At 43.4% G+C, this 25,389-nt stretch overlaps 3 protein-coding genes across 5 annotated transcripts in view; 2 read left to right on the plus strand and 1 right to left on the minus strand.

Annotated features, from left to right (window-relative positions):
• Window positions 1–871: 871 nt before the first annotated feature.
• tmem126a (transmembrane protein 126A) lies at window positions 872–1,691 on the minus strand. Its single transcript, XM_086221478.1, has one exon. The coding sequence runs from the start codon at window positions 1,526–1,528 to the stop codon at window positions 938–940; it is 591 nt and encodes a 196-aa protein (XP_086077604.1). The 5' UTR covers window positions 1,529–1,691; the 3' UTR covers window positions 872–937.
• Window positions 1,692–2,443: 752 nt separating this feature from the next.
• clk4a (CDC-like kinase 4a) lies at window positions 2,444–8,416 on the plus strand. Of its 3 annotated transcripts, XM_086221475.1 has the most exons (14): window positions 2,444–2,581; window positions 3,414–3,555; window positions 3,724–3,884; window positions 4,312–4,564; window positions 5,153–5,249; window positions 5,533–5,599; window positions 5,893–6,009; window positions 6,094–6,260; window positions 6,358–6,452; window positions 6,548–6,677; window positions 6,768–6,850; window positions 6,941–7,020; window positions 7,103–7,193; window positions 7,732–8,416. In XM_086221475.1, exons 3-14 carry the CDS (start codon window positions 3,724–3,726, stop codon window positions 7,918–7,920), a joined length of 1,530 nt encoding a protein of 509 aa, XP_086077601.1. In that variant the 5' UTR covers window positions 2,444–2,581; window positions 3,414–3,555; the 3' UTR covers window positions 7,921–8,416. The 3 variants fall into 3 exon arrangements, with proteins under 3 accessions (XP_086077601.1, XP_086077602.1, XP_086077603.1); XM_086221476.1 differs by lacking the exon at window positions 3,414–3,555; XM_086221477.1 differs by lacking the exons at window positions 2,444–2,581; window positions 3,414–3,555; window positions 3,724–3,884; window positions 5,153–5,249 and having other exon boundaries at window positions 4,488–4,564.
• A 1,062-nt stretch (window positions 8,417–9,478) lies between these two features.
• The window catches only part of LOC147250995 (uncharacterized), a 119,868-nt gene continuing 103,957 nt past the window's right edge, over window positions 9,479–25,389 (plus strand). The window contains exons 1-2 of the mRNA XM_086221479.1: window positions 9,479–10,120; window positions 10,715–10,784. Coding sequence (XP_086077605.1) covers window positions 9,827–10,120; window positions 10,715–10,784 — 364 coding nt within the window. The 5' untranslated portion in view covers window positions 9,479–9,826. The remainder of the gene's footprint in view (window positions 10,121–10,714; window positions 10,785–25,389) is intronic.

Below are 25,389 nucleotides of genomic sequence, written 5' to 3' on the forward strand. Positions count from 1 at the left end.
ACAGGATCTTTCTGTGTGAGTCTGCATGTTCTCCCTGTCCCTGTGTGGGTTCTCTCTGGTACTCCAGCTTCCTCCCACAGTCCAAAGACATCAAGAGGGGACGAGGCTGATTGATACTCTAAATTGACTGTAGGTGTGACTGTGAGTGTGAATGGTTGTCTGTCTCTATGTGTTGGTCCTGTGATGGACTGGTGACCTGACAGGGTGAACCCTGCCTCTCACCCGTAGCCGCTGGGATAGGCTCCACCCCCCATGACCTTTAACAGGATAAGTGGTAGAAAATGGATGGATTTAAAATGAAATACATGCAAAAGAAGTACAAAGTGGTAAATCACATTTTGAATGCTGGGTCATGCTTCATATGATTATGGTTATTAAATGATTACTAAAATTGGTGCTGTACAAAACAATCCTTATCTAAATTGGTCTAAATCTTATCTTAATCCTCTTACAATGTTTAATTATAAAAAAGACACATGATTATTTTGAAGACTGTTGGATCTTCTGCAAAAATTCACATTTTCTTCCTGTTTTAAACTCTCAGTTTAGACTTACAGGCAGGAAGCAAAACCTATAAGCTTTTTTTTTTTTTTAATTCCCTTTTATCTATCATGTACTGATAATCATCCAGGCTTGCAAATATTTTAATGTTATGAGAGGGAGATGTTAGGATTATGTTTCAATGGTCATCAGGCTTTGCTAACCATCAGGGGAACTAAATTGAGAGTAAAAAGGGTCCACAGGTTCATACAACCACTTTTATGCATCAGAACATTTCCTTAATGAGGCCTTATGTCATTCATTTTAACTATATTCCCTATGAATGCTACGTCACACACCCCCACAAATCACGCAACTGCAACAGAATGCAAAAGAATCAGAATATTTTATTTCAACATATTTTTTTGTCCTCTTTGAATTCCTCTCCACCCTGGCTTTAGGTCATACTGATCAGTTTTCTGTACGTCTCAAAATGCTTGGTCCCGAGGTAGGTGCCGAAAACAGCCTGGATGAGCAGAACTGCTCGCATCTTCTTTAAGATGGGCCTGGAGAGGTCAAACAGGTGCCGGCCGACATTTCCCTTCTCTGGCATGGGTGCGGTGGAGTACCGGGATGCAAGGCCTAAATTGACAGGTAAGGCCAGGAGGATGGGATACAATCCACCGCTGACCACACCGACAAGAGCACCACGCATCGGGGCGCAGATGGGACAGTTGAGGTCACCCCCCATGAGCGGGGTGGACACGAAGGCGGCATACAGGGTGTAGGACCCCAGGAAGGGCAGTACGGCCATCGGTATGCTGGCGGTGAATTTCGCCTCCCTGACGTTCAGGGCTCTTCGGTACAAGCTGTTGGCTATGAGCCCCACGAGTGAAGCATTCCCCGCCAAATACATGGGGCCGTAGGTGAAGAATTTCTGATCAACTTCAGGTAGCCTGTCGAAATTCTCCATCAACATTTCATATATAACCACTCGGTTGAGCTGCTTCCCGGCAGAGGTGATCTTCTTCTGGGTGTTTTCCGACATTTTCTGACTCGTGAAATCTCCTAGTGTCCCCGTGTCAGTGTCTCAGCGGTCAAGTGCAGTAAAAAGTACATTTCCTCACAGCTCGAGACAGGGCGCCGACATGTTTACCCAGAAAGCACAACGCGGAGAAAAGAAGGAATTAGTAAACCCCGATCTCAGTCTGTCAGTGAACATCTCTTAGAGGGAGGGCGGGAGGAGGGAGGGATTTATTTTCATACGTTCTCAAGATACATTTCTTCATGTCTCACACTGCTGCTTCATTTATCGAAGTCGAGATTGTGTAATATCATTTAAACTTCAACTTTGTAACATAACGCAGTAGAAACAAAGCGACATTTCATTCTGATCGCCATCAAACTCGGCGTATGTATTGAAGCGTTTGCTATGCAATTGTGCGTGACATTTGAGCCCAATTATCACTTTATAGTAACAGGAAATTGATGGAAATGTAGTTTGAACACCTTGGATTAAATGCATTTTTGTAGCTGAGCATATAGTCTGGTTATGCCACATATATGATTAATTCATTATTTAAAAACACGACTGTGAGTAAAACGGTGTTTCGTTGGACGAGTTCCACAAATCTCTTGCGTCACACTTAAATACATATGATGATTTAAGGCGTAAAAGGACGCAGAACACTTGATTCATTCATCGTTGACGAATAAAGAAAATAAATCGACTGAAACATACAAACGCAGGAGTTGGTACATTTTATTTTTTTCATGACAAAGTACTGGATAAGACGAGCGGTAGCAATGTTGACTGGAGTATATTGCACATAACAGCCTTTCCGCAGTCAAACCTTAACATTATGAGGAACTGCATACCTGCGAGGCTAAACTCAGGGGAACAAAAGAGGTTACGTCATGACGTTGGGGCGGTGGGCGTTTTTAGTGCGCGTCATTTATTTTTTCTCTTAGAGACGGTTCTGTCGACGGAAAGGATACTCGCCATCTTTGAAGACAAATAGTTCGAGATATTCTCCTTTTTTTAAAGTCACATTTTCACGTAGTTGTTTTAACTCTCGCGACTCGAAGCCTTTTAAGGAAGGTAAGTCAAGTTACCGGATAGTTTGGAAGTTTTGCTTAATTTTGTTTACTACAGCTACCTCGTTGACGTGGGCTAAATTTAGCCAGTTAGCTTCTTCATAATTCGACGCTCGGCCAACATGGCGGATGTTTAGCCGTGAAAGCCTTGGCTAAATACGCGCTTACGCTTTACGACTCTTGATTTCCTCTTATTTTAAATTCGCAAACCGAGACTGATTTTGTATAGTTTGTACTCAAAACTTACCTAAATGGTAGATATAATACGAAGGGTTTTTTTGTAAGGTTATTTTTTTTTCTCCCGAGGTTTTAGAAGTGGCTATTAAAATGCTAATAGCTGTCTCACGCTTCAAGGCCCTGAAGGCCGAAAACAAGTCAACAAACGACGCACTTCGCCCTGAGATGCAGGCCTCAAATCAGTTGACTTATTTGTACGTTTAATAGACCTATCCAGATGTTAGTACGATCATGATCGGTGGGTGGACATTTTCGTCGGAGTTAAATGTCTGAGGATGCATTTAGCATGGCTGCACAAATAACTCGGCCTTGTGTTACGACGTTGGTCAGTTAACCGCACACTTTCAGATCGAGTAAATTTTTTTTTTATTGTAACTAGCCAGTTGCAGTAATTTTAAATTGCATATCAACTTCTCAGTGTGATTTCTGTCATTGACGAAATGCATATTTAACTCAGTTTTATGAACTACAACTCAAGTCCGGACTTTATATCGAGTATATTATCATCCCTGTCGGAGAATAAATATGTTGGCATTAATGAGGTTATTATTTCATCATCATTATAATTATTATTATTATTTCTTTGTTTTTAATTTGAGGCCACACACCCAGTCACTCACTAACTGGAGGAAGCTAAGATACCACAAGAACCCTCAAGATCAAAGCTGAACATAGGGAACCAAGATTAGAGTCAGACCTCAACATTAGCCAAATCCCTGCTTGTTGGCCTTCAACATATAGGTATTTGTTTGTTCTTTCAAACTCTGTCTCTCCTTAATAATGTGAACTATCAAATCAACTTGTGATTAGGGTCGCATTGAATGAACCAGTTAGTTGTATTGTAAGTAATATCATTGTAGCTGAAGCTTTAATTGTTCATTGATGTATGAGTCTGTACATTCTATTTAGATGCGCCATTCCAAGCGTGCATATTCTCCGGGTGTCTGGCTTGACGAATATAGCTGGGAAGAGAGAATGGAGTGTCGTAAGCGAAGGAGACGAGATTCACAGAGCAGCGAAAGAGAAAACAAGTACAGAAGAACCCACCATCACAACAAGACTCATGAGGGGTAAATAACCATGAGACCTTTGAATTGTTTAGTCACAGTGAATGATTAGACAGTCTTAAGGTTTTTTGATTACGGCTACACACAGTGACACACAGAAATGTCTTTTAAGGGTTAGACTGGGTGAGGGTGAAATATAGAATTGCTCTTAGAAATCCCTTTATATTCCCTGTGAAGTACCCCAGGGGAGTACACACCACTCCTGAAATACTGAAGGACCATTGCTGATAAAATATAATAATAAAAAGATTGGGGGGGGGCTCATATGACACCATCCTCCCCCATTTCTTCATTGGATAAGTCAGATTGATAGGATAATGGCAGCGTCACAGCTTAGGTTCTCGGTACAGATCACTCTCTTTTTCTCAGCCCCTGACAAGTTTGGTAGTTTTAGGCCATTAGTAATTATTTACTCCATTTATTTTTGTAGCCTCTTTCTGGAGACCCGGAGTTTGAACCACAGGCTTGACTCTCGAGATAGACAGACCCAAGACCGCAGTTGGGACATGGGTTATGGAGAGGACAGTCGTGAAGCCACCTGCAAGGAAAGAGACCTTGATTGGCACCATTACAGCAAATCATCTGGGCGTAGTGGACGCAGTGGTCGGAGTGGGCGAAGCCGGAGAAGCAGGCCCAGAGACAGAAGGCACAGACGCAGCCGTTCTCGTCGCAGGTCCTCCTCGGTATGGGAAACTTCTTCTTTTCTTTTGTCCGTACCATTAATTAAAGAGTCATTATCATCTGTGTCTAGCCAATGCTTAACACATGTCTCTTTGTATCCTACTCTTCAACATTAAGATTTCCATTAATGACAAGTAGGGGATTAGGGGTCAGAAATTTAAGGGATGTTGTAGGTTAATAGATTTGAAAGAGTAACGTGGACCTAGTATTGGTGCTGAAGTCTTAGTGGGCAGTAAAAAAAATTAAGCTGTATTGGAAGAATACATGTAGCCAGAAGTATCACTCAAGTTCAGTTTTTTTTCCTGTGCTACTGAGAAAGTCTCTCATCTGAAAATCTTGTTGCCATGTTTTTCTTCTGTAACACACACTATGTGGTGGCTGGCGCCCAATTTCTCTGATGGGGCTGAATTTGAATTTGCTGCTCCGTCCATTCGCCTGGCGGTGTTACTGAACGGGCCGAATCTATCCACCCCTACACCTCCCCCCCTTGGCCTGGTTGAATGAATGACGATGTCGCGTTGTGGTGGCCTGGTGCTGGCTGACTGATGGGTTATTGATGTGGTGGCGGATTGCGGCGGTTCCGGGTGCAGAGGAGGAGCCATCCCCGCAGGAAAAGATCCAGGAGTGTTGAGGATGATGACGAGGGTCACCTCATCTATCACAGTGGAGACATGCTGAGAGCGAGATGTATAGAATATATACCTTTTTTTTCTACTGATGTTCACTTTCTCTCTCACACTCATGTTGTGTGGTTTTTAATTTCCAAACATTATATAGAGACTGATGTACAGGCCAGTACACTTAAATGTTTTTGGTTAGATATTGCTTGTCAGTTTAACATATGTAGCATAGTTTTACTCCAGTGTTATGAAGTTATTGTAGTGTAGCTTAACAGAAGAGTGAAGCAGCCACAGGGCAGTGTTTCACATAGTCAATGCTGTTTCTAACTTATTCTTTCTATTTTCTGTAGATGAAATTGTGTGTACTCTAGGAGAGGGTGCCTTTGGGAAGGTCGTTGAATGCATTGATCATGAAAAGTAAGTATATGAAAATGGTAGGGGTGAGAATCAACACCAATTCAAGATACAGTGCTGTTACTATGTCTACCATTATCCTTGGTATTGCGATACAAGGAGTGTAATAATTGATATATTCAGAGACAATTTGCTACCACAATAGAAAGAATCGTGACAATTTGCAGTATTGATGTATTGTATCTCCCCAGAAAAAAGTGCAGTTAGTTTCCTTTTTGTTAGTTTTGTTCCCTCTGTAAGTTGCCTCTCCCTTGTATTGCCTCTTGATTGTTTTTCGCATCATGATTGTGTTGCAGAGACGGAGCTCGAGTGGCTCTGAAGATCATTAAAAACATAGATCGCTACCGTGAGGCAGCTCTGTCTGAGGTAGAGGTGCTTAAGCACTTGAAGTCCCTTGATTCTCATGGAAGATAGTAAGTACCTACAGATGTCTGCTCTCGCAGAAGATACACAATTTTACCATACAGAATTTGTAAATGTTCCTCTCTTCATGCTAGTGCGTGTGTGTACATGCGGGACTGGTTTGAATATCACGGCCATGTCTGCATCGCTTTTGAGCTGCTGGGCCTCAGCACCTACGATTTCCTTAAGGAGAACAACTTCCAGCCTTTCTCTGTGGACCACATCAGGCACATGGCATACCAGATCATCCGAGCTGTTAGATGTGAGTTAAGTCACGCATATGCAGAAGACCTGCAGTTTAGTTTTCTCTTTCAAAGCATCTTGACTCACAACTAACCTACGGTTGTCTTTGTTTTCAGTTCTGCATAAACACAAGCTGACACACACAGACCTGAAGCCAGAGAATATTCTCTTTATTAATTCAGACTATGACATGGAATACAACCCTAAAAAGGTAAAGATGTCTTATCTTTTAGTCTAAGTCTTTTAACTGGAGCCAAAGAAGTGTGCCAGTGGTAGCATGACTGTCTTTGTTTGTCTGATGCACAGAAACGGGATGAACGAACACTGAGGAATCCAGATGTGAAAATCGTGGACTTTGGTAACGCCACATATGAACATGAGCACCACACATCTGTTGTGTCAACACGTCATTATCGTGCTCCTGAAGTCATTCTAGGTAAGCTGCTGTTTGCTAGATGCTGCATTGAGGCATTAAAATAGATGTGCAAGTGTGCATTTAATGAGTTAAACATTTTTTCTCCCTCAGATCTGGGCTGGGATCATTCTTGTGATATCTGGAGCGTCGGTTGCATCCTCATTGAGTACTACCTTGGAGCAACTCTTTTCCAGGTACGCAGCTCTAAAGAGCACAAGTTAGTTGCTAGTATTTTCTGTCCCTGAAACATTTGGCACATGGGTTGAAATTGTTTTCTCCAATAGACTCATGACAGCAAGGAGCACCTTGCTATGATGGAGAGGGTCCTGGGCCCCATCCCTACAAGCCTCCTGGAGAAAACCAAGTAAGAGACCTGTTCTGTGGAGTGAATTTGTCTTGATTGGTTACCAGAAAAAAACCCTCATTATGCATAATTGTGTGTTTAGGAAGCAGCGATATGTCCGCCGTAGCAGGCTGGACTGGGATGTTCACAGCTCTGCTGGGAGATACGTCAGGAAACACTGCAGACCCCTCAGGGTAAGGATACACACAAACGCAGTTCTTGCATGTTGTAAGATTACAAATGTATTTGGGGGGGCAACGGCACATTACCTTGAAGCATGATGTCTGTGGGGACAGAGGCAAGCCTGAGATATTGATCCAAAACTAAGGGAGAGGAGGAAGTAGCTGTGTTCCTGACACACACCGTCTTAAACTCATGTTTATATGTGGGGCTTCACTCTCATGCTGCAGAAGTGTCATAACCATGACAACGGAACTCCTCTATTATGTAAGCAAGTACCAACTGGGCACAAAATGACTCAAATATGTTAGCTAAGTGTTATCCAACAGATGTAAGTGTGGAGTTCCTGGAGGGCCGGTTGTTCTCCTCCTGCTTAGTTATAACAGGCAAGTGTCTGAGATAAATTATGATGGAACTAATAAGCCTACAGTGAGTTGGCGCCTCAGTCCTAGTTTAAAGTGATGATTCAGAGGCCGCATCTGTTTAAACTGTTGGTTCACTGATTGTTAGATAACTCCATTTAATCATGCTGCCTTGCTCCTCCCTCAACAGAATTACATGGTGTCTCAAGGTGAGGATCACCAGCAGCTGTTTGAACTCATCGAGAAGATGCTAGAGTACGACCCAGCGAAGCGGCTGAGTCTAGACCAGGCCCTCGCACACGCCTTCTTCTCCTGCTACCACAAGAGCAACAGCAGGAGTAGCAGCACCAGCAAAAAGACCGAGCAGCGGGATGCGTGACCCCGGGGCTCTGCTGTCACCATCAGCATCACGGTGCTGAGTCTAGCCTTAGCTCTTCCTGACTCTCCAGGAGAGGAGAACTTGAACTGAACCTGACTGTATCAGTCAGCTGCCCTGCTTCGCTGCGTCCTGTCCTTGGCCAGTGTGCTTCTTGGTGTCATTCATTCATCTTTTTGTCTGTAAAGTGTGTTGGTGTAATGAATCCTCACTCTGAACTTCTATTTATTTACTATTGTAATTTAAATTGTAGTTTCTGAGTATACTCCAGTAGAGCTGTTTAATTTTATTCATGATTGGTGGTTTTTTTTTGTCCATGTCCTATACTTTGCAAAATGTCTCCAAGCAGCAGCATTATATTTGTAAAAAAAAAAAAAATTGCAGGCAGTAAATCCTTGTACATTAAATGCGTTCATACGTTGTTTTTTTTCATTGACTGCCACAAACTTTTGCAGTTTCATGTACTTTTTCTCAATAAACGTGAAAATTTGACAACGTGTTTTGTCGATGGGTTCTTGCGATGCAGTAGCCCACTAAATCCACTGGAGGGCAGTATAGAGCTGAGCGGTGGCTGACGTCGATCTGCGCAGCGAGATTGTCTGGACTTGATAAATCAGCCACTCTACTGAATGGAAACAGTCAATATGTCAGACGGATGACAAAGATAAACGGAAAGACTTAAAACGTGGGAATCTGTAGGCACGTGACAAAGCACAATTGAAGCAGGCATATTGAGGCTAATCAGAGATTTTTTCTTTTCTTTTTTCATCACTCGTCAAACACTCGACGGCTCATTAAATAAAACAAAATATCAGTCCACGAGTCAAGTCGGTACCGCCTCCAAACAGTCCCGAAGAGACGACGCCATACAGGGCAGTTTGTTTTAGGTGGATGCACTTTAAATACTTCGACCTGCAAATTAATGTTAATCCCTCTCCCCTGACTTGGACCCGCACATTGGTTATATTCACAATTGAAGATGACGTCTGAAAGACTCCCAACTTGTATTTTCCTCATTTCTTTGGAAGAAAAGATTGAGCAGCTGGAACTCTGACTAAAATATCACTCAGTCAACTGGACTGTTTTGAATTTATCAGGCAAGGCCAAACGGTCTGCCGGTCATCACGCAGCTCTCATTGTCCATCTGCACAGAAACTCCGCTGGAAGAGGAGTCAGTTCATACGGTCACGATAAACATGGTCGATTCATGGAACTATCGTTTCTTGGAAAAATAACGGAATTTCCCCTGATAAATATCTGAGTAGTTCAGATTGAGAGGGAGAAAAAAATCACAGCTATTGTGATTAATATTGATTTGTACACAATTTTCTAGTATCAAACCACGTTCAATGCCAAAAAGTCATTTCGGAGAACGCACATTCATGACATTTTCCTCAAAATCGTGGAAAAATGCCGGTAACGTGTATGAAACCCCGGTGTTGGATCCAGGTTGGTGTGCTGAGGTTCCACGATCTCAGCTGTCGATCCGCAGCCTCCCACGTGGTCAGCAGGGCGGGCGCATCTCCACCAGTTGAACATGCAGCAACATTGAGCCAAACAATTGGACCCACAAGTAGTTGCACTTGCACATGCATGCAGGATTCTCCCCCGTAGGATACACGGCGACCTGCCCGCTCGTGAGGACCTGCTTCCACCCTGGTTCAGCTCCAGATCGCTTCCATCTGTTCTTGGCATAAACCCGGTGCGCACCGCTGCTGCTGCTGCTGCTGCTGCTGGTTCCAGGACTAATTTAAGACAGAACCCAACTCCTGGTGGACTGAAGCTGGAGGATGCGTTAAGTGCGCTGTTTATTCTTCACATAGAGCCTGCAGCCAGTTACACCACAGACACTAGTACACTTGAGTTCACTTTAATTTTGACCTGAAGAACTTGGAAGCAGGATTTCAGCATGGATACGTCGAGCGACTCCGTCGGGGAGAGTAAGCCGGTGTGCCAGTGTGCGCCGAAGTCCGTGGTCCAGCGGTGGCTCCCAGGTTTCCCCATCGTTCTGTGTTTGCTGTTGTCTCTGAGCTCCATCACCGTGTGTCTCCTGATGAGCTTCAAGACCTACCAGCTGGAGCACCGGCTCCAGATGCAGATGGACAAAGCTTCCGTCTTCCAACCGCCGCACAGAGCTTTTCTAAACGAGGATGGGACCCTGATTCCTGAGCTCAGCACCTCGGTGGGGAGGCTGGTGGAAGAGGTACATGTACTCGGTTTTGGATTTAATGAACACGTCCTGATAAACACGTACAGTGCGCTGGCAGACGCCTTACTCGCCTGTGCGTAAAGCGTGCGTAATACCACGGAACATGTGCAGTGTAAACTCACAGGCTTGGCATTTTTTGGTAATTGCACCCTAATTATTCCCCCCCCCCCCCAGATGAGTTCTCGTTTAATACTTGACCTAAGGGATCAAGCAGACTTGCAGCTGGCCAATTAGTTTGCAGTTAAATATCTTTATAGGGTGGCATGATAGACAGTAACCTATAATTTTATCAAATGGAAAATAAATCAAGGAAGCTCTTCATTCTAGAGTTGCATGTGATGGCAGAAAGATCTCCTAATTGCTGGTAGTAGATAATTTTAATCCCATTTCTTGCCGTGACAGTTGGCTGAGTGCTTCCAATTTAATATATTTGTTTAGACATTTTTCCTTCTGTGTTGCCCACAAAACACTCTGAATAAAGCTCCAATTATGTCTCATATTTGCATTGAGAATGTATTTACCTCAACTGAGGGTTTTTATTTTACACTGGGCATTCCTCTGTGTGTGTGTGTGTGTGTGCGTACGCAGAAAGTGGCGCTGCTGATGCCAAAGCTGCGGACAACTCGGGATGTTGGCCAAGAGTGCTCCTGTCCTCCAGGTATGTGTGCTCCAGAAACACATCCCACATGACCCCGGCATGTCTCTGCGTCACTGACCACTTGTGAAACTCGCCGCCCTGTCCCGCCAGCCCCCTGAAAAACTTTTAAGAGTTTATGTTTCTTTTTTCTGAAGAAGCTTGAGTGGGCTGTGGAGTGTGACAGTAGAGGTTGGGACGTCCAGTGTGTGACCAGCAGCCTCGTGTTGCTGGGGGTAGGGGATGGGGTTGGGGGTGGGGGGTCACTTTAATAGACGGAGGAAAGTGGTGCCAAGAAGTTTGGCTTGTGGTGTTCATTACAGGGCTTGTGATTAGGTGGAGAACAGTGTGTGATCCACATCATGTTACACACACACCCTTCACCCCTTACACACACACACACACACACACACACACACACACACAAAACCCCTCCCATTATACCAGGGAATTAAGGAAAGATGCTTCATTCATTCTGAGTGGCAGCTGCAATGACAGAGACACTCTGAGCATCAGAGATCGTGACCCATCGCTCAGCTGTCTTTGATTATCCTCCTCCTCTGTTTTACCTATGAAGAGGTACCTAAGGTACCAATGCAAAGTATCTCTGATGCCGAGGCAGGATGTGTTTTATTGAAGCTGGCATTCATGACATGCCAGAATGTGCAACTCACGTGGAATTATGCCATCACTCCTGGAGAAAGGTTAACGGCTAGCACACATTTCTTGCTCGAACATTTATTCTTGTTGAAGGACAAAAGAGCAGAAGTCAAGTTTTGGAGATGCTTATCTGCAGATTTGAGGAATTTCCTCCCTTAGCCCCCCCCCTCTCCCTCCCTCTCTCTCTCTCTCTCTCTCTCTCTCTCTCTCTTTGTGTCTGAGTGTGAATAGCCTTGCTGCAACAACAAGAACAGGTGAAAACGTTCACAAGTGGAATTTCTGGCTTGCTGTCAACGCATTCTGCTTTCCAGTCTGAAGTCTGCTTTGCCAAGTGAGCTTGCTGGCTCTGTCTGGCAGGTCGGTGGAGCTGCATTTGTTGTTTGAGCTTTATTCAGCAGAGCCAAAAACCACTGATACTGTTCATGTACTCTGCTGTCATCCCACTTTCAGTTCGGAGGCAACCGAATGATTTAGAAATGCCATCAGAATCATCCGTGCCTTCCTAACACCGTGGTCTGATCTGTGCTTGCTGATATGCTTGCATTTTATTGCAACTACTTTATTAGAACCTATTATTGTATCACATGCTGCATCCAATTTTCCTGTCAATTTTGCTCGACTGCTGTGTAATCAAGTGGTTTAAGGATTGAAATACAATCCCTCCACAAGGACTCCTTACTCTATTTAAAGTTCTCTCTCTCCCTCTACAGTTTCTGGCCTTTAAATATGGTGTTTTGTTTTGGGTGAAACAAAGGGCTATTTTGTTTATTGTGGCTTCGATGTAACAAAATGCCTGTGGACGTGTCCTGTTTTCATGGCTTGACAATGTGATTGCTCAATATACAGTTGTTAGCATTTCTCCAGAAAATGTGTTTCTTTTTAAAAAACTGATTAGCTTTTTTTCTTATTTTCTCTGTCCATTAACTGGTGGGTTATGTGTATCTGCTGGGGCGCCTAGGCAGTGTTTTATCCATGTATTTTGCCTTTTTTTTCTGAACCCGTTTGCATACGTGTGTAGAGCCCACGGTCCCTACGCTCCTTAGCTGCTGCATGTTGGGTGTGTGTTTCTGTCCCTGAGTCTTTGAGGGGCCGACAGAGGCACCTCTCTCAACACGACACTGTAAGGGGAGACTCTCTTCTCCCTTTAGCACCAACTCTTAGCATCTGAAACCTGAGTCTCATCTGCAGGATCATAGGCCAAAGCATTTCTGCCCGTATGTGTGTGAGAGACACACTATCAGAAGCAGCACGAGTGGCATTTCTACCATGAATGTCTGGCCCTCCACATCAGGGTGCTCACCTTTCAGCATACATAACCCCCGGGGCCCAACAGGGGGCAGCACTACCGCAGCAGGCTTCACACTGATAATGCTGGTTTTATCGTTTACACTCCTCACTGAACGACCCCTCTGATCCAAAATGTCCAGTATTTAAAGAAGAGTCCTTGTGGTTTAGACACTGCAGGATGTAGCAGAGACATGCCGTCGGTAAATAGGAGGACATTTATCTCTGGTGTCCCCTCAGATGAAGCAGCACTGGGACGCCTTACGAGCCTCAGGTGTTTGCAATTAACACCCGCTTGTTCCCTCAACATCTCAACATGCACTCTCTCTCTCTCTCTCTCTCTCTCTCTCTCTCTCTCTCTCTCTCTCTCTCTCTCTCTCTCTCTCTCTCTCTCTCTCTCTCTCTCTCTCTCTCTCTCTCACACACACACACAAGCCGAATGCTTACACACGAGCGTACACACACATTGATTACACATGGACACCTTTATGGTGCCGGGCTAATTGGGACCATGTGAGTGTTGTATGTGTCCTATGTGAGGGGAGTGTATTGTCATCGCTGTAGTTTGCATTTAAAAGCTGTTTAACAGGTCTCATCCAGGTAGGGGGCACTCAGTCTGCCTACACTTGGACACAGGCCCAGAACTAAATAGCAGGCAGAGACAGCAGTAATAATACTTAGACACTGCTGCAGGAGCCAGTACTACAACACACTCTCATCACACACTTAAATGACAGTTTTGAAAAGTTAATGTTTGCTGTTTTTTTTTTTTTTGCTGATACCTTGAAATATTTCAGCTAATCGACAATTATCCTTTTCTTTTCTCCCCTTGAAAAATTAGAAGAAAAAAATCTGTTTTTTTCCACCGGAACGCAGGGATGTGAAATTTTCACAAGGAGTCCAATGTTGTCGTATCTCAGCTGCATTTGATTACCAGCAAATGCATGAGGAGTTGAGCGAGTTGGATTCTGAATTATGGAAGTGAAAAGTGCAGGATTTGGAAACTTCAACGTTTGTATAATATGGGGTGGGGTTTTTGTGTGTGTGTGTGTGTGTGTGTGTGTGTGTGTGTGTGTGTGTGTGTGTGTGTGTTTGGGGGGGTGCCACAGTTGGATGCAGTCCTCCATGCTGGTGTAGCCACTCAACTATTTAAAAGATTTTATCAAAAATAATATCAAAGTGAAGAAAATTACACTTCAGAAGCGATTAGTTATTTCTTCTGGGAATTAACCCTGCCGAGTACTTTAGAGGATCAGATTATCAAGTAAGATTACAAAATAACATTAGACGAAATCACTCAATGACTAAAATAAATGAGAAAAGGCAGAAAAAAAGGGGAAACCTCACATCCAGGCCGGACTTTGGCCCTTAAATGCTTTACATTTTTCATTCAACTCTCAGGAGCCCTTCCAGGAAAGCTCCTCTAATAGGGTGCTGGGACCATGCGTCTGAACGCTGACGTGGAAGTTAGCATCACCGGGGCTTCCGCCCACCAACAGCAAATGGGATTTTGGATCATTGCTGAAAATATGCTCTGTGTGACACCAAGTACTGTGTCAGCTGTAGACCACTGTTGACTTCTGATTTAAATCTGTTTTCCCAAATTCCAGCACCTGGATTAGACCCAGTTATTGCCAGATTGGTACACCCACATCAAACAAAATTTGATGAAAAATAGATTCGCAGCAGAGGAGAAGATTCTTAGATGACATCTGTCTCTAATTTAACTCGATCCCTCGATCAGAAATATCCATTGATGCAGAAAAGGCATTTGATTGATGAGAAACCCTTTTTTCGGTGTGGTTTTAAAAAAAAAACACCTCAATTTGATAAACCAGTCCTTCTGCTCATGTATTCACTCATACTTCTCTCCGCTAACGTTCTTATTTCTCTTGAAAAATCTTGCAGTGACAGGAACTATATGTAATTATATTTCACTGTATGCAGATGATGGTTCGCTACTTTTGGGTGATGTAACAGGTGAACTGCTGCAGTTCAGGGAGATTTTTTTTTATCTTTAATTATTCATAACCTTCTCAGGCTGATAAAAAGCCTTTTTATCCTAAACTAAATGATCAGATTATCTCAAAGGTCCATCATATTAACACATTGATTATAAAAATGTTTGTCAAGCATTGAGGGGAATGTTTCAGTTGTGGAATATCGGCTGGCAGTATAGATGAACTTTGTTTCTAGCGTGGTCTTATATTCACCCCCCCCCCCCTTTTATTGGAACAAGTTACAGGGCCTGGTTTCTACATTTGTTTAGAACAGGGAATGACCAAGGCTGAAAAATACAACTCTTAGCCAGAGTAAACAATCAGGAGGATTTGGCAAACCGAACTTTGAGTTACACTATACATCTTTAATGCTTCGGCCTCTAGAGAAGTGGCTCTCCCAGGAGCGAAAGACGCCAGGCTCCTGATTGAAGGTAGTCACTCCTTACAAACTGGATGAAGTTTTGCTCTGTGGTTTGTCTCGTAAGCATGGCCAGGAAACATTCCCTCCTATTACGTTTCATTCTATTCAAACATGGCAGCAGACTGTAAAATTTGATGATTGGGATGCAAAATGGCGTACAGATCATCAGCCTTAAGTGTAAGCCTTTAGTCGTTCCCCTCTTGTCTAAATATGACGTGCAGTGTCTTTCCCATATTAGCAGCTATGAATGTTTAAAGTCTTTTCTAAAACTCTGGAAAAACTATACTTAAACACCAGCTTCCTATTTCCTTTATTTACAGCTGAGATCCGTTGTGGAAAAATAGATCTTCCCATACATCAACTTCTCAATTACTTGACCCAAATGTGAAGGTTTTGTATCCCATATGCACAAGAAGTTCCAAAAGTGTCCATCACTCACTATCAAAGTCTGGAAGGTTGATTTACAGACCTAGCAAGAGGAGATTAATTGGTAAAGAGTCTGGGAAAATGTGGCTCTCTATCAAATGATAAACTTGAAATACATTTGGAGATTTTATTTGACCCCCAGGAAATGCTTCCAGCTCCAGCTTGGCCCCAAATCCATCTGTACACTATAAAATAACAACGGAGTGTGGGATTGCCCAGATGTGCATACATTTGGCTCTGTAATTGCACGTATACTACGTTATGATACCAGAACTACTTTTTTATCTGATATTTTCCCGCACAAATTCTCAGAGTAGACTACTTCTTTTAGGTGTGACATCTGCTATAAATCTATTAGCCTTAATGCAGAAGCTCCATATTGGATTCTCTCATATCTGGACTTTATCTCCCCTGAACTCAGTTAAGAGGATTTCTTCTCCGTGTCAGAGCTATTTAAAAGTTCCATGTTTCCATTTCAAATCTATTCTATGCCCTCTCCTCAGTGGCATAATGTTTAACAGTACCACATCAAGTCCGTAAGCGGTCTGCTGGTATTTACCGGCTGGTGCAAAGCTCAACCTCTCACCTAGCGGGCAGGCAGGGGGAAGGCTTCCTGCTCTCCCACCTGGAGGAGACGGGGGTGAGCCAGCTTTGGGGAGACAGAGACCCACGATGGAGCCAACACCCCCCGGGCTTGTATTTGTTTTTAGAACTATAATAAATCAGACAGGAAGCTTGCAGCTACCTCTACGCAAGCTATCGCCACAGGAAGAATACTTAAAGCATATATAACATCCATTTATGACCATTTTAAAGCAATAAACACAGGAAACGTGTTTTCATAAGTGCTCTCATTTTAGATTTGTTCAGGACTGTAAGCAGTTTAAGTTGTAATGTAAAAGAGCAATTAGCTGAGTGTGTGTGTGTGTGTGTGTGTGTGTGTGTGTGCGCGCTCACTCTTGTTTCGATGTCTACATGTTTTATTGTTTCTCCCAGTGACTGACTGCAGGTTTATGAAGGTATTTATAATCACGCAGAAATTTCAAGTATCTTTTTGTATTATGATTCATTTGAAACAAGAGGCAGTAAATTGGGCCTGTGTGGGAATGGTGCCATATGTGTGGACACAATTAACAACAAATGCTTCTCGGACAACAAAAAAAAGGTGAGTCTGGTTATTGTCCAACAGCTAGATTAAAACGCTTCTTGCAGCTGCTCGCCACAGCAGATTGATCAGCGTGGTTCATTTGGCAGGAGTAGAGATTATATCTTGTGTCCTATTTGTGAGAACTTGAATCACAAAATACTGTCGACCTTTTGGTTGAAGGAAGGCGTTAAAAAGATCAAAAGAAGTGTCAGAGGTTGCCAAGAAATGGGATTGGCTGCCAGTAAAGCTGCCAGCTCGGCTCTCAAACTGCAACAAACTTGTGCTGAGAGAGTGAAATTCAGACAGATTAATTGCGTTCATGAATGAACTGAGTGAAAAGAACAATAGTGGGCGCTTAAAATGGCACAACAACAACCTAAAGTGACCCGTATGGTCATGGTGTGACTGGTTAACAGCATATTTGAGAAAACGTCAGTGGTTGCTTTACTGGCTGTTTTATGGAAGTTAGGAGCCTCCTGTGTCCTCCTTGCCTTGCAGCCTGCTTTCTATTTCCTTCTAAATGACGGACAAGCAGACATCAGCAGATGGACTTCAGCTCCAATGCCTCACATCCTCGGGTTACTGATTTTCGAGGGAATGACAATTAGTAACTCATCTTTATATCTTGATATGGGAAGGCTTGAGTGCGCTCAGTTTATTTGGAGGAGAAGACAAGAATGCTTTTTGGACAGTCTGGGATATTTGGTTTGGAGATGGTTTCTGATGGTGTCTGTGCTACTGAAATCAGAGGCTGAGCGAGTGGGTTGAAGGTTTGGGCCCAGGAGATGATTTCATGTGGATGGATAGAATTCTCACTGAAATGAGAAGGAGCGCGATCCAAGGAAGAAGCCGTTCATTTTTTAAAAATATATCTAGCCAGGGCATTTCATAATTTTCTCAAGAAATATTACATGGAACAGTTTTTTTGTTTTTTTGTTTTTTTTTTTTACAGTGATAGCATCCATGGATGTGTAGAATTTTGTGTGGATCCTGTAAGTAACTTTAATGTTTTAAGCACTGCAGGATGACAACAAAATGTGAAGAGCGTATTTTCAACCAAATTTGACCATGACGCACCTTCTTCCAGTGTTCTTTTTGAGAATGATCTGAATTCTGGACGTTTGACCGTAATGACAGAGAGCAAGAGCATATTGATTCATCAGATCTGGGTGCAGATCTTTCCCAAACTAAAACTGACTGCTGCTCAACCCTAGCATGTTTGGTGTTGTGGAGGTGGGACCCAAATGTAGACAGAGTTTGGCAGGAGTCAGAGAGCTGAATCGTAAATTATTGATATGAACACAGACTCACAAAAAATATTAACTTACAAACTGAACAGACTGGTAAACAATGAACCAAGAGGAGGGAGAACATAAACACTCAATTTCAGCAAAATGTGGGTGAACTTACAGGACGAACAGAGTTCCACCACCGTATTGTTGCTGGGATGTCGTAGATTCAAAAGATAGGCAACAGCTTCGAGCCACGACTCTGCAAATGCTCTTCATGTTCTGCAACACTTTTTTCTCCCCAGGATGTATAAATACAGTTGAGTGGATTAAATCTTAGTGGTTCAAAACACAACGACAGCCTTGTTGGAGGTTTACACTCCTCCAATTGTTATGTGCATACATGGAAACTATGTGTCTTTCAGAAATACTGTGGACTCCCACTCACCCACAAACCATATCCTCTGGACCCCCTACCCTTTCAGTCTCTCATCAGTTGTCTTATTAAAGTTAGCTTAGTGAAACCACAGTGTTTAATAGAAGGACCGACATTCTTCCTTTTGAAAAATAAACAGCTGGACACAGTCGGCCAGTCCGCTGCCATGTCGGGCCATAAGAAATCTCTGTTTGTACGCCCTCTTCTGATCACTTGTTTCAAATCTCTGCACGGATCAAGACACTGGTACTTGCCTCCAGGCAGGACATCATCAGTCCAGGCGATCTTACCATACATAACCTGTATTCCATCCCCGGCGTTTCCCTTCCCTCTCACCACCAGCTGCCAGTCATCATTGTCATCCTGCTCTGCTTCATATACCCGGGTCCCCCCAAAACACCAATCATACACACATTTAACCGATTCGTCACGTTCCAGCACCTTGTTGAAACTTTTGCAGACGGTGCAGTAACTGTTGTTTTGGGTTGGTTTCACATTTGTTACAGTTATTAAGTTCCATTCTTTAGCTTGATTATGATGAACTGGATTTTAGGGACGAGTGTATTCAGACCTGGGCTCAGGTCCCTATTGTGAAGCTGTCGTTTGGAGCCGTGGGTTGTGTAAAATCTCTCTCTGACTTCAGTCTCTGGGTTCTCACTTTGATTTTGGGGCTCTCATTTTAATCTCTGACTTTGATCTCTTTAATTCTGATTTTATTATGGATGACTTTGAAATATATAAAAATATGGATCATTGGTCTCATCCTTAGCTTTACGATATTAGACATTTTAATAATAAATGAGGCTGCACGTTGGTGCAGTGGTTCACACTGTCGCCTCACAGCAAGAAGGTTCCAGGTTTGAGTCCTGGCTCCAGTACAGGATCTTTCTGTGTGAGTCTCCATGTTCTCCCTGTTCCTGTGTGGGTTCTCTCTGGTACTCCAGCTTCCTCCCACAGTCCAAAGACATCAAGAGAGGACTGATACTCTAAATTGACAACAAGCCTTACCTAAATTGGTCTAAATCTTATCTAAATCCTCTTAAAATGTTGAATTTAATAATAATAAGTATTATTATTATTTTAATAAGTATTTTCAGGAAGAGGCAGTGGTCTGTTTGAGAGTAAATGAGAAAGGCAGGAGCCAGCGAGCTGAGCAGACACAGCGCCAGCTCGGAAACTAGTTTGATTTTTTCTTTAATTATCACAAGTGGCAGGCGACAAGGTGAATAGCCTTTTAGTGGAGGAGCAGCAAAAACTCTTTAACACCACCATGTGGCCTCAGTCACCTGCTTCACTGCTGTGGTGTAAGTGCCTCAACCTGTTTCATTTCATTCTTTATCTGATAGTACAGCACATCGGGACACTAAAGAGCTTGGTCATGTAAAACCAGGTAGTTTGCATGATTGAAAAAAAAATAATAACGTCACTGCTCAGTACAACTTGAATTCTCCCCAAAGTTCATAAACAAGCTTTGATGGAAATCCCATCATCAGTTAAAATGACCGGCATGGATCAAGATCCATAGAAACAAGTCATTTAGTCGGCATTTACAACCCAGCGAGTCCATGTGGAATGCAGCAGGGCTGAGTCCAGCTGCAGGACGGGACTCATGCGAATACACCTGGATTTATTTGGACAGATAACATCTCTGGACGTGAACCCAGACAAACAAGGAGGCAGAGTTGGAGCAGAGGTCATCTTTCATTCCACCGTCTCTCCCAGACCCTGAACCAAGGAACAATCGAAGTACCTCTCTTTGGGAGCCAGGGGGGTGTTGGAAGTGTGAAGCGGTGCATCGGTGATCCAGATGGTCTCACTGTGCCGAAAACATGCTCCTGCTCAGTGTAAAAGCCCCTCGACAGGCTCGTCACTCTCCCAGCACCTCTTTAATGAGAGTCGGGCTCATAAAACTGGTCCTGAGGCCTTTGAACAAGCCCTCAGCATCACTGGTCCATGTTATTCTGTCATAACAGGGAAGCGAGGGCATGTTGGAGTGGGGTGCAGGATAGCTCTCAACAACTTAACACCACCACTTGGGGAGGGGTCCATTTACGTGCCTGCTTTTTTTCTCGGCCTGACCTCTCCGAAGGCATCTCATCCTTTTTTGCCCCTAATTTTTCTCCTTGCGTCGCAACGTGTTGTTTGCTTTACAAACGACACGGTCCCTTTTCTCAGTTTCCTCATTCCCAACACTGTCTATTTAGAATCTGAAAAGTGTATATTTGAAATCAGGCTGGGAACTGGATGGCTAGAAACTGCCAGTAGGTCATTCAGTTCTCTGTATGTATACATGAACTCAAAGTTCAGCCAGGAGTGAGGGTGGGGGGACAGAGATGGCTATCACGCAGACTGTAAACAGACAATGAGGAGATGCAGAAGGACGTGGCGGGCGCTCCCTCAGGTGTCCAAGAGGTTGATTTCCTGACTTCACAGCCACCAGTTACACCGCCGGCAACAGTCGCTCACCAGCAGTTTTGCTGAGAAAGAGAAAAATGTAATTGAGGACCAGATGCTTCAGCAGTTACGGCACGAATTTTTAAAAAAATGCAAAATGAGTAGATAATAACATGTTTTTCTTTTTCATGAAAAGGGACCGTGAATCATCGGAGGTTTGTGAGGGAAGGCGGGGAAACTTTTTAGGAACTCTTAAGTTTAAACAGCAAATGTTTACAACCTCATGTGACATATCGACGTCTGCACATCGAACCGCAGCGGCTGCGTTTAAATCGTCAGCTTTGTTGTGTGTGACACCAACTCTGGGATTTTTGCAATTTTCCCTAGCAGTCTGGATATCTGAGCATAATTTTAATAATGTAACGCCAAAATTACCCCGCCTCACTGGATAGGATCATCCACCCGGCTGAGGAACGCGTGTGCTCATTCATTCATATCGTAATGCGTGCAAACTTATCAGCTGCTTGTCTTGGTGCTGGTGTTGTAACGGTGTGTGGTGATTGGTGTTAAACACGTGTTAATGAGAGCAAAGTGGTGGACGCACACTCAACCTGATTCGCAGCCGTTAAAATTGAAGAAGTCAAGACTGCCGCTGTCGTTCACCACCCTAAATGCACGGCCAGATTTGGGGGGGGGCGGGTTGGAGGTGAAGGAGTCTGGGGGAGGAACTGGAGGACTGTACTGAAATACACAGCGCACATGTTGAAACTTTTTATCAGTGCATCTGTTTTTTGCATAAAGCTTGTGTGCCTGCATTTTTGCTGCAATAATTGTGTGTGTGTGTGTGTTTGTGTGTGTGAGCGCGCATGGGGGGGGCTGCATGCTGACATATCTTGTGTTTCTCTATGTGCAGGTTCTAGAGGTTGAGAGTGTGTGTTCCTACACACCTTTTATCTGCATATTTGCTGCTCCTTGCAGGATCCTAATAAAATGAGTCCTGAGTGCATTTTCAGGGACTATATCACAGATGTCCAGTCAGCTCAGGTTGCAGGGGAATATCTGCACCGAACATGTGGCCAATCTATCAGGTCCACCATCTCGCTTTCACTTAGTCTCTCATTTTTCATTCAAACCTTTTCTTCTCTAAATGTTTAGTTTCCCGTACTTTCCTTTTTTTTTCTTTCTTTTTAAACATCTCCTTACACATCTGGTGGTTCTGCTCTTCCACTTTCAGCTCACAAATGTAGGCTGATAGTAATCTTTGCGCTGGCTTGGATCCTGAAGGTGTTGAAACATCAGTTCTATGTTTGTTTGTGTGTTTTTGCGTCTGCAACAGGCCAAAGGACAACAGCATCCGCAGACTAAGAAGAGGAAGAAGACGGCTGATCTGGTTTTAATGAGATCCGCATGCGCACAAATTTCAGATTTTTGTGACACTCAGTGTGACTTTCAAAACATCCTTGAATTAAAAAAAATTCCGGGTAAAGACGATGTCAAAACGCGATGTAACGGGTTAATGTTTTGTAGTTTATAAAATCTGATCACCTTCACCGTAGCGATGGTTTGTTTTTGTCTGTGTGAGCAGGATAAATCATACAATTGAGGGTGGATTCTGATGACATTTAGTTGGATCATAGAATTCAAGAACAATTAAAGAAAAAAACAAAGAATTGGAGAACAAACCCACTCGATTCTGGAACGGATCCAGATCCCGTCACGTCACCTCGCGGAGGTATGCACTCTAGGAATGCTCTTGTGTTTTAGTATTTTTCGCCAACAACAGCTTCTTGAAATTAAAGTCACCGTTTGAAAATAATGTTTTATAATGTCAAAGTCTGGTTCAGTTTAGGCACAAGAACACAATGTAATGGATTGGAAAACATTGTGGTTCTGGTTGTGAGACACCGTGATGGCAACAAGATTTGAACATGGTTCTAACATTCGTCTCCGAATCAAAGGTCTCGTCTTCTTTGGATGAGCCCAACACTGATCACTGATGTACACCAGGACGTGGTACACACACACACACACACACACACACACACACACAGTATAATTCTGTTATAAATGCATTGAAAGTCACTCTAAATTCACAATAAAATGTGTCCATGTTCAAGAATTAATATTGCACACGAGCTACCCTCTACATGAAGATTTTGTTATTGAGCTATTGCTGTCTAACTTGCTGTTAAATCTTCTTAAAGCCAGGCTGAAATGAGCTTTTTGCAACTGAGCAGGTCTCTTTTTGGTGTTGTTTATTTACTTGAAAAGGTTTCTCATGTCCATGTGGTTCTAATTGTGTGATTTGGAAGCAGGACAAAGACGGGGATGAGTAGCGAGAGCTGTGAGGGGGTGGGAGGGAGTGTCAGGGAGACTGATGCCTACAATATGGCTCTGATGAATAGAAATAAAAGAACTTGAGATATATGTGAAGAAGCATACATATGGGATCTAATACAACAATTTGTCTCTGTGTCTTTCTGTGTTTCAAATTGCTCTGCGGTTTGTCTCAATATGCCATTATTGCAACACTCTTGGCATCTGCTGCCTGCTCTGGCCTGAGCCCCATATGATTGCTTTTAAATGAACGCAAAAAAAAAAGTCCAAACAATGAGTTTGGCTGCTTAGAGGAGGGATTAGACTTAAAATGCATGTATACACAGCTACAACTGCCCAAATTGGCTCCTTTAGAAAAAGCAAACTTGTCTGTATCACACGATGGGCCAAAAAGGAGACCCAAGTCAAGCTGCTTATCATTAAACATGTTGCTAAGAATCGCAGCCAAACCACCAAGTTCTTCTCTGGTGCAGTTTCAGACATGGCTCTGCCAATAAAGTCAACACAATCACGAAAAAAAGTACAGCTGATCAATTTATCAAGGGTAATTAAGATTAAGTTTGTCAGAGGCGTCAGATGTCTGGCACGTCTGCATGTTTTCTGCTTGTTCGCTTTGAAAGGAGCACAAGGATTTGCTAGAAGTGTTTATTATGCTAACTTACTGACTAGAAGGAAAGTATGTTCATCCTCTTAATTTTACAGTCTTAATTATTTTTTTGGGTGTTATTCAGCTGCTCCTTTGGATCTCATCGGTGTTCTGATGCGTCTCTGCTGAGTGATGCTTGTAAACCCAGCGTATTCAATTCTCTTCAGCAGGTGAAAACCTCCATATTAACTCACAGCCAAACATTTCATCATCACCTGCATCTCTCGCTCCCTCTCATGGAAACATCTAAGTGGGGACAAATGTACCTGCCACATTGGGAAAGGGGAATTCTTCTGGTCTTTTTTAACAAGCAGATGTCACTGGGATGTCTTTTTGTCTGGCACTGAATGCCCTTCAGATTAATCAGCACTCACTTCTGGATCCACGCAGACAGACGTGATAATTTATCTGCCCGTGACACCAATTCATTTCCAGGGAAGATCAGCTGATTCTGTTGTTGGCATCTGAACTTTTAAATTCTTTTCACATCTCTCTATCTATGTTTCCTCCTCTCTGGAAGACAGACAATGGTAAATGGAGCATAAGTACCCAGATGCTTATCTTTCCTGTGCAGATTTTTTTTTCGCTTCTCTAAATATGAGTGTGTGTGTGTGTGTGTGTGTGTGTGTGTGTGTGTGTGTGTGTGTGTGTGATACAAAAGGGGAGAACGCAGATGAAATACAAGACAATGCGTGTGGCTTCTTTGCCTGTTGGAGGTACAGAGTGGACAGAAGGGGTTGACTGCAGGAGATCTGAGGGGCAGGGAGTTCTGGGGGACCACGTTTTGTACCCCGAGCCAACAGGCCAGATAAGATCAGAGTGGAGGGAGCGCAGCTGGAAGCCTTCCTGACTTGACCCCTTTCTCCGCCTCTCTCACATTCCTCCAAAACCCCTCATTGCCCCCAGTTCTCCCCCTACATTTTTACCTCCATCCCTTTCCTGCTTCAACTTTCAACATATCGCAGCCATTATTCTTCATTTTTCAAACAATATCCTCATGTTTGGAGTTTCTTCAGATCCCTTTTTTCCTGCTGTGTGGCATCTTCCCGTCCTGTTCTTCCTCCTTTTTTTTTTTTACTGCCTCTCCTCCGTCTTCTCCTCCTTCTCTTCTCTCAGCAGGACCTCAGTAAAGTGGGGTCAACCTTTAACATTTAATGCTGTGTCTTTCTTCTGTTTTTCCCCTGCTCTTTGACCATGTTCATTAATACAAGACTCCCTAAACTGACTGATTGCCTTTCATGTTTTCCCCTGGGCCGTGTCCTAGACATGACAGTAGACCTAACATTTCAAAGCCAGGCCTCTCGGCTGGGGCATGTATGTTTTTTGTGTGAATTTACATGTGTGGGTATGCGTTTTCGGAACGAGACAAAGCAAAAACAGTGCAAAGCAGCTGCGTTTGTTGTCTTTAAATTTAACATGAGTGAAGCCATCACAGGTCGTGCTGTTCATCAGACTCTTGTTAAAATGAACGTTGATGAGGAAGATGAGGAAGTGAAACATGAAGCCGGCGCAGCCTGGTGTCTTGGAATGATTGTCTTGTATATTTAGCTGAGGGTATATAGCAACACAAAGACAGCTGTTGTTGCCAGCTCACTTCTATTTTGGCCTTGCGTTGGTCCCCCCCTGTCACTTCAACCAGACCCATCACT

Source organism: Aulostomus chinensis, chromosome 13 (assembly GCF_037954235.1).
Source record: "Aulostomus chinensis isolate RoL2024-O1b breed Wild chromosome 13, RoL_Achi_v1.0, whole genome shotgun sequence".
Lineage (NCBI taxonomy): Eukaryota > Metazoa > Chordata > Actinopteri > Syngnathiformes > Aulostomidae > Aulostomus > Aulostomus chinensis.

Coding starts and splice junctions, on each gene's coding strand:
- tmem126a (XM_086221478.1), bottom strand. CDS start 1,528: ATGTCGGAAAACACCCAGAAGAAGATCACCTCTGCCGGGAAGCAGCTC.
- clk4a (XM_086221475.1), top strand. CDS start 3,724: ATGCGCCATTCCAAGCGTGCATATTCTCCGGGTGTCTGGCTTGACGAA. Junction 6,261..6,357: donor GATCATCCGAGCTGTTAGAT/GTGAGTTAAGTC, acceptor CTTTGTTTTCAG/TTCTGCATAAACACAAGCTG. Junction 7,194..7,731: donor AACACTGCAGACCCCTCAGG/GTAAGGATACAC, acceptor CTCCCTCAACAG/AATTACATGGTGTCTCAAGG.